This window comes from Corvus brachyrhynchos, unplaced genomic scaffold (assembly GCF_000691975.1).
Source record: "Corvus brachyrhynchos isolate BGI_N302 unplaced genomic scaffold, ASM69197v1 scaffold312, whole genome shotgun sequence".
In the NCBI taxonomy this organism is placed as follows: Eukaryota; Metazoa; Chordata; class Aves; order Passeriformes; family Corvidae; genus Corvus; species Corvus brachyrhynchos.
This window is the reverse complement of record NW_008236640.1, coordinates 777,367-788,385: the sequence shown is the minus strand read 5'-3', so window position 1 is coordinate 788,385 and position 11,019 is coordinate 777,367. Positions and strand designations below refer to the sequence as shown.

Genomic DNA, 11,019 nt, shown 5'->3' with positions numbered 1-11,019 from the left:
CATTCAACCCATACCCTTTCTATTGGCACTTCAGCACCTTTGCAGAGCCACAATAATGCTAAAGGCAACTGAGTTGGGCAGTGAAGCAGATGAGGATCTCTACAAGATCAGCCTGTGCTTCCAAATCTGATTGTGAGAACGAAATGGCTCAAGACCAGCACCTAAGCAAGAAGCAGGTGGTAAAAGCAGTCCATGGGCGAGATGGCACTGACGAGTCCAAACAAAGCATTTATCCCTTTCAGAAAAAAATGGAACTTGAAGAATTTCCACTACAGCTTTGCACAAAATACCTGTCCCAGGAAAATAAGAATCTCTGATCTGTCTGCCTGTAGCCAGACCCCGTGGCTTGCGGCACTCAGTGTATCCCCTGCAGCCATACACAGAAAAACGGAAGAGCACCAACACCAGTGTGTGAAACTGCTATCACGGCCGTTAGTGCATTCTGGAGTCATGCTCTTGAGGGACTAACGAGGAATGACATCCATTTGCTGAAATATTGCCTATGCCATGGGTCCCATGTTGGCTATCCAGACGCCACACAGACCTGTTAACACAGTCTTTCCCTGAAAATTCGGGGGCCCAACTAAAGACAATTTACAGGCAAATCTGTTTCAGATAGGAGTTCAGTATAGCGGAGACAGCCACCCCAGGTGAACCTTTGTTTTACAGGGTCACTATTCAGTAGCCACTCTGCTGCCTCCAGCAGCATCAGCTGAGTGCCAACATCCAGCATCCAGCTGCTTGGGGATAGACCCACCTCCACTGATGACTTCCAGGGGCAAGGAGCAGAGATCATTGTTTTGAAAAAGCTGAGTAGGACTACCAAAGCAGCTTCAAGCACAGAAGAAACTTCACACTACATATGTGATAAACCAATATTTACAGAATGGGGAAGCCCAGGGAAGCACCCATTAAGGAGGAACCCAAGCAAGGAGCAGCTTTTCAGCCATGTCTGCACTGTATTTTGCTTCACAGAGCCAGTAGCATCTGGCCTCCCAAAAACACCACCATCCCAGCCTGATACCAGTCTCTGTCTTGGTCAGGAAGAACTCCTGAGGTCTTCTTGTACTAGCTTAGAAACTCTTTGTTCCTGAGGTCTTCTTGTACTAGCTTAGAAACTCTTTGTTCCTATAATATTTAATGGCATCATAGTGGTTGCAAATGATGGCTGAATTTATTATTCCCCTGTAAAACACATATTTGAACAGCTTATGTTCCCAATTATAATTTTCCATCTCAAAGGACTCCACATCTGCACTTAAGAGGATGAAAAACGATTCATAAAGAATCGAACAAACTCTTGTCCATTCTTGCCCATTGAACAAATTCTTGACATTTATTTACAGGATTTAATTCCTTTTCATTCAAGATTAATGCTCACTGGTAAGATAAAATAGCACTGGCCTGGTAAGATAAAACAGCATTGGCACAAACATGTACAAAGCTGCCTCACAGCTACTTTAGGAACAATTGCCATAATGACATTACTGCAGTCTGAATTGGATTAGGTCACAGCAATGGACAAACACTGACACCTGTGATGAGAGAACTAAAAGCCCAGGTTGGAATGACACTTTAGATAAAGGTAAGGAAGAAATGGCCCACAGGGACTCGTACACTACAGTGACAGAGCAAGGTGATATTAAAAGTTCCCAGTGCCACCAGTGGGCTGACAGAGCTCTGTGTGCCTGACAGGTCCCAGTGTCTGGCACTGATGGTGTGGTGGTGTGACCCTGGCTGGATGCCCCCAAAGCCACACTCCCCTCCACAACCAGACAGGGGTGAGGAAATACAACAAAAGGGTCCCGAGTTGAAATAAGGACAGGGAGAGATCACTCACTGAATACCATCATGTTAGACTCAGCTTGGGGAAATTAAATTAACTGATTACCAATCAAAATCAGAGCATGATAATAAGAAGCAAAACAAATTCTCCTTCCCAAGAGACAAACTCCCAAGCTCCCCTTTATGCACAGAACCACAGGATCTGACCAGACAACTTCAGTGCATAAGTACAACTCCCTGTCTCTGCTACTGAAGCATTTTCTCTGTAGTTGAGTTCTAATTATTAATGGTTTAATACAAACTGTTCACTTTCATAGAACACAGAGGTACTCTGAAGCATTAAAGTCTAAAAGACAAGGCGCATGTCTCAGTTCTTTCCCTTACTGATGTATGCATAGAGCTCTAATTCTCCTAAAAAAAGGACTACTTTTCTTCCTCAGACTGTGAAGCATAAAGCACTCCTTTTTTCTGTTCTAGGATTTATTTTTGTCTGGATGCTTTACGTAGCCCATCCCTGAAAAATTAATTTACACAAGATCTAAGACCTTCAGTGACTCAATGGGGCCCAGTGCTTTATCTTGTGTGTTGTGCAGTTTCCCTGTATTCCTTTTATGTGAGGTGTTATAAATTCCACCTTGCCTTTTCATCCAGTGCTCAACACAACTGGACCACAAAGAGATGCTCGGAGGGTTCATGATGCCAAACTCACCAGAGCCATGCAGTCACCCACTGAAGAGCCTGTCCATAACTTCAGTGGATGACTTCAAGCTCACTGCCCCACTGGATCACACCATCTATACAGAATTAATAGCATTTGAAACATTTTACCTTTCTTTTTCCTCTTAATAAGACTCGAGTCTAAGAAAAATCTAGCATTTTGATCATACTTGAGTGCGTACTTGACTAAAAATCATCACTTAAAAAACCCAGCAGCCCTCTTAAGTTTTACGCTTGCCAGGCTGGTGGAATCAGAAATGGGTAACATTGAGCACTAGAGGGCAGCAGGAAATCAATTCCCAAAACAGGGACCATGTTCTTCAAGGCCAATGCAGTTAAGCACTGTGTTTAACCAATTTCAAACCAACACACTGGTTTAAAAAAAGATTTAATTATGTTGTTTTGCTGTTAATAACAATTAGTTCTGTTGTTTGGGACCACAGTTCAAGCTCAAGTGAGTTCGAGTGTTAGCTTCCTGCAGTCAGAGAAGACTGCACATCCCAAAGCACCTTTGAAGAGCATGCTCGCCTTCACCTTCAGAGCAAACCAAAAAGGAAAATATTCTCAGTGTGATCTATATCTTTTAGGCAAAGGAGACTATCAGAAGTTTCTGTATCTAACCTGGAGTGCATTTATGAGCCCCTTTTAGCTCAGCTTCAGCTCAGCCTGAAAATGATTTAAAATATCATACATTTTAGATTTGCTAAGTTACACAGACCTCTTAAAGAGACTATAGTCTTTAGCCAGACAAAAAAAGCCATTTTGGAAATTTGGCAACTTTTGGCAGCAGTGTGAGCCAAAGCACTGCTTTGGTAGCTCAGACAGCCAAGCTGTAATTTCTACACCAAGTAATGCACACTGAGCTCTGGGCTGAACTGAACCTCCCAGCACCCACCAAAAGCCAGCCCTGAAAGGTTGCTGCTGACGTGACAAAAACGCTCCTTTCATTTTCAGCCTCTACGTCAACACTTGTGAACAACTCCCACACAGGAAAAGCACAGGTCATGCCAGACTTCTTCAGTAAACACAAACCCACTTCTGCAAAACAGATTAAGTAACTCTTGACCGGCCAGAGGACATGGTAGAAAGGAGAGAGCATTTAAGGACGAGTCGGAACACATGTGCCAACATTAGCAGCACTCCTCAGCTGCTAATAAAAGACACAGCAACCTACTGCAAAACTGGGCATGTAAACTCACTGGGAATAGGTAGCATTTTTTTCCAGAGAAATCCCAATAGAACTGACAGCTACTGAGGTAGTTTCGACTGAAGTTGAAAATCTCTGTTGAAAATCTTTGTTTGAACATAGTTGTTTGGTTGACTGAACACCCAGAAAGCAATCAGAATAGTCCAAAAATCATGCTCTTTAAACTGGGATAATGTTGTGATAGATGTCCCCTTGATTTGAGTGGGAAGTTCAGTAGCAGTGCTGTGGCTCAGGCTCACTGATTTGCCCAAACCAGTGGGTCTCCAGTGAAATGGTCTGTCCCATTTCCCCCAAGCTCTCACGACTTGTTCCAAATGGGCTGGTTTTGAAGAAAGCCTACAACATCCCACAACTGATCAGACAGAACCTACAGCCTGGGTCCCCACAAGGGAGAAGAGATTAATAGTCCAACACCACCTTTTTCAGAAACCACCGTCCTGGAAAGGCTGTAATCCCATGTGAAAGCCAGGACATGCTGCAGAGCGCTGGATCCTGGCTGTACCTGTGCTGCTGCCAGGAAGAGAAACTGTCCCCACTTCATCCACACAAATATTCACATGGCTGCCCAGAAAGCTGGGCCAGTTCCCTGAGCTGACTTCTCACTGTGTACCAACACTAAGGATCAACCAGGAATAATAAGCACAGCCAGGAGCAGCCTGGGATTCTCGCTGCATTACAGAGGTCAGGGAAGTCCATGGAAAATAACTAAAGCCTGGGCTCAAACTTGAAACAAACTGCAGGAACAGATTAGAGCTTTTGGAGAGGCAAAGGTCGAACACCTCTATCCTCCCAAGCTGGCTTTAATCCATTCTGCTTTTTTTAAAAAAAGCTAGCCAGCTTTTAGATACTTGACGGTCTCTTCAAGCCCACAGGAAACTCTGTCTACCTTCACCACCCCATCTCTCCAGTATCATCCTCTCTCTCTTACTGTCACCCTTCTTTTATTTTCTCTGTCCCTGTGACACCCCATTTTCTTCCCCTGGGTGACCCTGTCCACCCATCCATTTTCCTAAGGACACAGCTTTTCATTACAAAGAAAAAGCAATGAAGGCAGAGACTACAGGACAAACAATCTGCCCATGATCACAAGCCCTAGGCAGGGCCATGAAGGGAGATGGGACTGAGTTTTGCCCATGCTTCAGACAGGCAGTCTCCCAAGCATGGTTCCACAATTGAACTCTCAAATGCTGCCTCCAAATTTAGTAGAATTACTCCAGAGCTGCACTGGCAAACCCAGTTCTGCCTGACCACAGAGCATGGGCAGCGCCCAGAACCCTGTGCCCTACCAATTTGTAGACCACATCTGTTGTTTATTCTCTAGCACTTTTTTTAAGTTGCAATTTTTCCAGGTAAAGTTTTTTTCCACTGTCCCTGGTATGCTCTGGTTCAGTGCCCTACATGAAAAGTCACATTGCCAGTGATTTATTTCTTTGGAAACAACCTTTATTTGCTTCCTAGGACATATTAATCCAAATAATTTAAGGCTTTCCCACACATACACCTGAATGCTGCCTGCCAAGTAAGAACTTTTGCTGGCAACTTTTCTTAATCCAGAGGAAGTGGTAAGGTGTTCCTGGTGTATTGAGCAACTGAGTGATTAAAAAAATGATAAACAATTAAATTTTTGAAAATTATTTTCCAGTATGGAATAAAAAAAGATGGAGCATACTGAAGTGTTCACTGATCCCATTTAATTTTCTCAGTCTATCACCACTTAGACACTTGAACTCACTATGACAATAAGCTAAAAGTATGAATGTTTGTTGAAAGAGTAGAACCCTCATTCCCACACAAATCATAAAAGCACTCATTTACAAACAATTTTAGAGATTTAGTAATAATCCTACAGGACTACTGTTTTCTTGCCTAGGGATGCCTGCTTTCAGGAGGCCCTGTATTCATGGCTAATGAGTTCTATCTTCTGCTATTAAAAGTGATGGAGCCTCTCTAGACTAATAAAACCTGTTACTGATGACTCAGGCAGTGGGAATACCCCCATGACCACTTCCAGCTCCTTGAGGCACTGATGGTGTGGTACTTTAGTCAGTCTCAGCCCAGTTCATGCGGCAGATGACAGAAAACACAGCCTGTCAGCCTGTTTCATTCCTAAGGAAGTTGCCACATTCCCAGAGACCTACCAGCCTTTTGGAAATGCTTTTGAATCACTAAGGAAGATCCTCATCCATCTGCAATCTTCTGGTCATACTGTGGAGGTGCAACCTACAGCCACTGCCGCTCCCCTCACTCACACTGTGCCACAGCAGCAGTTCTCAATGTCTCGTGACAAAACAAACGAGCAAAAGAGCTCCTTTCCCAAGATACATTTGACAGAACTTGCTCTTCCAGGAGTATCTGATCCAGGCAGATGTTTCTAAAACCATCTTCCTGTCTCTTCTGCCACACTGGCCAATCTCAATGGGTTTGAATGCCGAACTTGAACCAAAAGAGAGAGTTTAAGTGGGTATGTATTTTGGTTTGATGCTGCTATGAAGAGAAAAGAACCAAGATGTTCAGAGCGTTCATTGGTCATGCTGTGACACTTGAGTTATTTCACTCCAGGAGCACAGGGAGCATCCCACAGTTATTGCTCAGTGGTTTCAGTTGTGAGCAGTCTCTACAACAAGCCATGAATGGGAGGGTTCATGGGCCTCATCTGCCCTCCTCAGCACACCTGGACCCCACACTGGCACCAGGGGGTGCTGGGGTCAGCAAGGAGGCAGGATGTGGCCTCTCAGCATACCTTGGTGCTGAGCTTCAGCTGCGTACTGCACACAGGCACCACAAACAGGTTACCCGGTGCTGTCATTTCCGCACCTGTCGCTCCCACTAAGCCTCAGACATTCCTGGGACTGCCAAGTGGTCATGCAGTTATTCCATGTGTCCCATTCAACACAGCAATCAAGGCCAGCTGCCCTGAGCTACACTAAATGGTGTTTGAGCAACACATCCCAGGAACTGCCCCACAGCTCCCAGGATTGCTTCATACCTGCGACACAGGGCTTGTGAAACCTGAGCAGACAAATGCCTTCCAGCCTGTCTCACTGTCAGAGGAGCTTCCCCATCCTCCTCTCCCATGACAGCGGAAAAGGCTTGCTCAGGACATTCCTTGCAGTGCTGGTCACCACTCTTATGCACAAAAATAAAGCAAAACCTCAAACCAGTCACACTATTACTCTAGTGCAACATGGATCATGGAATGTGATATATGTTGTGGTTTAAAGTAGAGGTTAACAGCATAAGATCCCCATTATTATTATTAACATAAGACATGTGGCTTCCTGGTCTGCACAACAAAAGCAAAGCAAGGCTTGGTATCTGCTGTTGGCAGATTCCATTACAGTTCTGGATGTCCCACACCTAGAGCTGAAGGCAACTGCACAGGCAAGCAGTCAACATCAGCTGAGCGAGATCAGTTGGTAGATGCCACTGCTTACCTGTTTAGCATGAAAATAGTGGAACTCCCACTGGAAGAAACTCTCCTGTTGAGTTTCAAGCTAATTTCTTGGAAGCATGCCACAGAAAACCACTTTAGAGTAAGAAGAGAAGTCAAAGCCTCCTTTTACACTACTTAAGATTCTAAAGCAACTAGAAATGTTGTCAGTGACATTTAACCTGCTCAGGTGCCTTGACAAATCCTCTCCATGCACTATTTGCTGACAAGAACTTATTTCCCTCCCAATGTTAAATATAATTACTAGGACCTTTATTCCAGCCAGCATGAATATATGGCAAGAAGTGCCACTGGGCCAGCACATTTTGATTTCACATTTCTTGCCAGCTGTCCCTTATCTTCTCAGAGATACCATTTACACCATGTACTTCTAAGAACCTGGAGTAGTGGCTGACCTAAAATGTTACTTCTGCAGAAACCAGTCCTCTTCAAAGTGAGGAAACTGCTGTCTCACAAGAGTTGAACTGAAGCAGTCCTCACCATGCTATTGTCATTAGCACAAGCAAATAGTTATTATTATTGAAGCAATGGGGTAACAAGGCCACATCCTGAGCTCATGATGAGAACATGAAAAACATAAGGAAAGGTTTAAAAACTCTTCCTACTGACTAGGGTAATTTGAGACAGTGTTTACTCCTGATGTCTGAAGGATTACTCTGTTAGTTGTCCTTCTGAGAACACAGTAAATACAAAGAATGTTGCAGAACATTAGCAGCTGACAGCTTCATCTGAGCTCCTCTCCTGTGTCCCATCATCCCACAGTTCCCACTGTATCTGTCCAGCTGGAGCAGACAGTAGTTCTGGTAAAATTGTGTTTTATGACAGGCAGGTGCACCAGTATCAGACTGCAGTGACTCAGTCAAGCAACACACTGCCTACATAGACGAAGCACTGGCTAAAGTAAGAGCATGTGGAGAAGCAGAAGCTGTTACCTGTGGGTGGAGAGGGAAAAACATCCCCAGAAGGATAAAGCTCCTCACTGTTTTCAGAGCTGTGTGGAAGCAGAAAGTGCTCTGCTAGGTCACAAACAGAGGGGAGGTCCAATATGCTGCTCTCTGAGGTGTGACTTGGTGACGTCTCCTTTCCTTCCATGGTCCCACTGCAGACAGAAATGAGACTCAGCCAGGCTTTTAGAGCATGAAAATCTAAGCAGAAGTCAACACAAACGATCTGACATTTTTGTACTGCTTTATGAGATGAGAGGAGCTGTTCTAGTACAATCATACTTCAACTGAGAAAATAACAAAGATGTAAAGGAGGAACAACAGCAAATCCCACACACAACAGCCCTCAGCCTTAAGTAGGACAATTAGGAGTCCACAATAAATCTGGCTTTCCTAGAGGCTTCCCAGAAGTACAGTCTCGGGCCCCAAAACTAGGAAGCCATGGAGCATATTCCCATCAGGGTATCCCGTCTGTGCCATTTAAAAGGAAACATGTTCTACAGGGTCCTTTTCCACTGATGCTGCTACAAGTCTCAAGTGAAACCCATCCCTCTTGGCTGTGTTCACTAGCAGCAAGAAAAAGCATCTTAAAACTTGTCAGTCTCACAGGGATGGCAAACACTTCCTGATGTGGAGACATCAGGGCAGCTGTATTGTATAATCTGTGCACAACACTTTGGAAAGCTTTGGTTGAAGGATCCCCACATCTGAACACCTTTTTATCAAGCTTCCTCAACCAGTCCACCACCACAGAGGGGAAGAACTCACAGCTGGGTGGAGAACAAGAGAGGGTTGGTGCCACCCAGCTCCAGATCAAGTGCTACAGTGAATGGGCAACTCTTTTGGAGAGGATGGAACCAAAGTGCTCCAGTAAAGCAGGTCCAAGCACAGCCACACGAGTGGCTGGGGCAGAAGAGCAGTGAAATGCAAAAAACCTGGTGGGGCAGGAGCTCCTTCTGTTTTGGTAAAGAGTGACAGGACAGAGGAACCAGATCTGGTGGTCAGGCAATGGCCTGTGACCCTGCAGGCTCACATTCATCTTCTCTTCTATAAAATAAAGACAACAAATTCTTGTCTTGGGGGTATTATCAGTAAGGAATGTGATAGCCACAGTGGGCAAGGAAATCCCCATAAGGCATTAGTACTGAAAAATAAATACCCCCATGCAGATTTTTTTTAAAAAAACATCATTCCTTAGGTGCTTCTGTGCTGAGCAAACTTTTAGCTAAGATACACCTCTGACCTTTGCAAGATGCATCTGGGCATAAGGAACACATAGAAGGAAAAACTTTCCTCAAATACTGTGTTTATGATGTGTGCTACTTTTAAGTACGGAAGGATTTTAGAGAACTAAACTGCCTATTATCATCCTTGGTCTGGAAAAAAAAACCCCAAAAGAACAAAAACCCACACCAAAAGGCCAATGAACTCCATCCCTCCAAGGGCAAGTGGCAAATTACAGCAATAGGAGCTGCTGGTGTGATACCACAGCAGTTTAAGGCTGTCATTGATGGGAGCTGCAGTGGCCCTGGATGTCTCTGCCTGTGCTGCTCCCCTTCCTTGTCTTGCCACAACAAGACTAACAACATGTGCAACCATGTTTTGATCAGGTTTAGATAAAACAAAGCAGCTTTAAAAAACGTTTTCCCCTGGATTAGCTCCCTCTAGTCCTCTTAAATCAAGTACACAGCAGTCCCAGCCCCAAAACTGATGGTGAGACCACAACTGATGGTGCTTGTGAGAAAAGGCTCAGCCCTGGGCCTTCAGACTAGTGAAAGAGATTCACTATTACCTCTGTGCCACACCTGGTAAGAGAGAGCACTGATGTGCAAACAGTCCCTTTGGACAAAGTCCAGGAGCAAACAGCCTGCTACTGCTTCAGGATTCCTTTATTCTTTCTTCATGGTTTGTCGACCTCAGCTTGCTGGAACGAAACAAACAGGTCAGTTAGATGCTTTGCACCAGCTGATCTGGCAGATGGACAGGGTGACCTTTCGAAGTGTAATGCTAGCCAACGTCAACAGACAGTCATCACATACACCACTGTTTGTTGGGTCTGGTACAGAGGAAAAGTTTTTTCTAAGAATCAGAAAGAGCACATCTAGTTATGCCCTTGAACCTTCTGACAGCAGTGGAGACCTCCTGGAAAGGGGCCGGTACGTCCTAGAAATAAAGCCAAGATTTTCTTTACAAGAAGCTGCCAGATGGGCTGTTTATTCAAAACCCATCCAGCAGAGAAGCAAGTAATAGCTGGCAACCCTCCCTCCGTCCTGTGGAGAGCAGGTATTTCCCCAACAGGTTTAGCCAGCGGTGTCTTGATGTCAGCCTGTTCCGTCAAAACTCAACCGGGAAATGTGTTTTAAGAGGGCCCCAAACCCACCCTGTGGAGTACAATACAGGCTCACAAAACCCAAATCCTGTTTCCTCTGCCACTACCACCTCGATTATCTTCAGTGAGCAACCAGGACAGATGTAGTTTCAGGCAGACGCTGGATTTTTTTTTCCAGGCCACCCTCACCCGGTGGCACTGCCCAGCTACCAGGAATGTCCCAAAGGCATGTCCTGCACAGGCTTGCCTGGCTGGCAGCATTGCTGCAGAATGTGATGGATACAGGAGGGTGTGAGGCACTGGCCTTACCGACTGCCCTGCTCAGCAGGTGAGGGGGTTCTCTTCCTCCCGGCCGCGTTTCCTTCCCCTTTTCCTGCAGGCAACATTCGCGCATTATTTCAAAAACCACTTCCTTGGCAGAGAAACGCAACAAGAGTGACACAGGGCATGGTGCACGCCAAAGCCGGAGCACCCCACGGCCTGGCCATGGCTGCTGCGCCCCCCCCCTCACCGCTTCCTGAGGGGAAATGCTGCGGCAGCAGCCCAAGAGCAGCCAGATCTCGGGGGAGGAGGGAGTGGAAATAAG

General features: G+C 45.3%; 1 protein-coding gene across 1 annotated transcript in view; it reads right to left on the bottom strand.

Annotated features, from left to right (window-relative positions):
- CUNH20orf196 (chromosome unknown C20orf196 homolog) overlaps nucleotides 1-11,013 on the bottom strand; it is a 33,303-nt gene extending 22,290 nt beyond the window's left edge. The window contains exons 1-3 of the mRNA XM_008644377.2: nucleotides 10,743-11,013; nucleotides 9,897-10,028; nucleotides 8,093-8,259 (exon numbers count right to left, since the gene is read on the bottom strand). Of these exons, the coding sequence (XP_008642599.1) occupies nucleotides 8,093-8,252 (160 nt within the window). The 5' untranslated portion in view covers nucleotides 8,253-8,259; nucleotides 9,897-10,028; nucleotides 10,743-11,013. The remainder of the gene's footprint in view (nucleotides 1-8,092; nucleotides 8,260-9,896; nucleotides 10,029-10,742) is intronic.
- Between the last annotated feature and the right edge of the window lie 6 nt (nucleotides 11,014-11,019).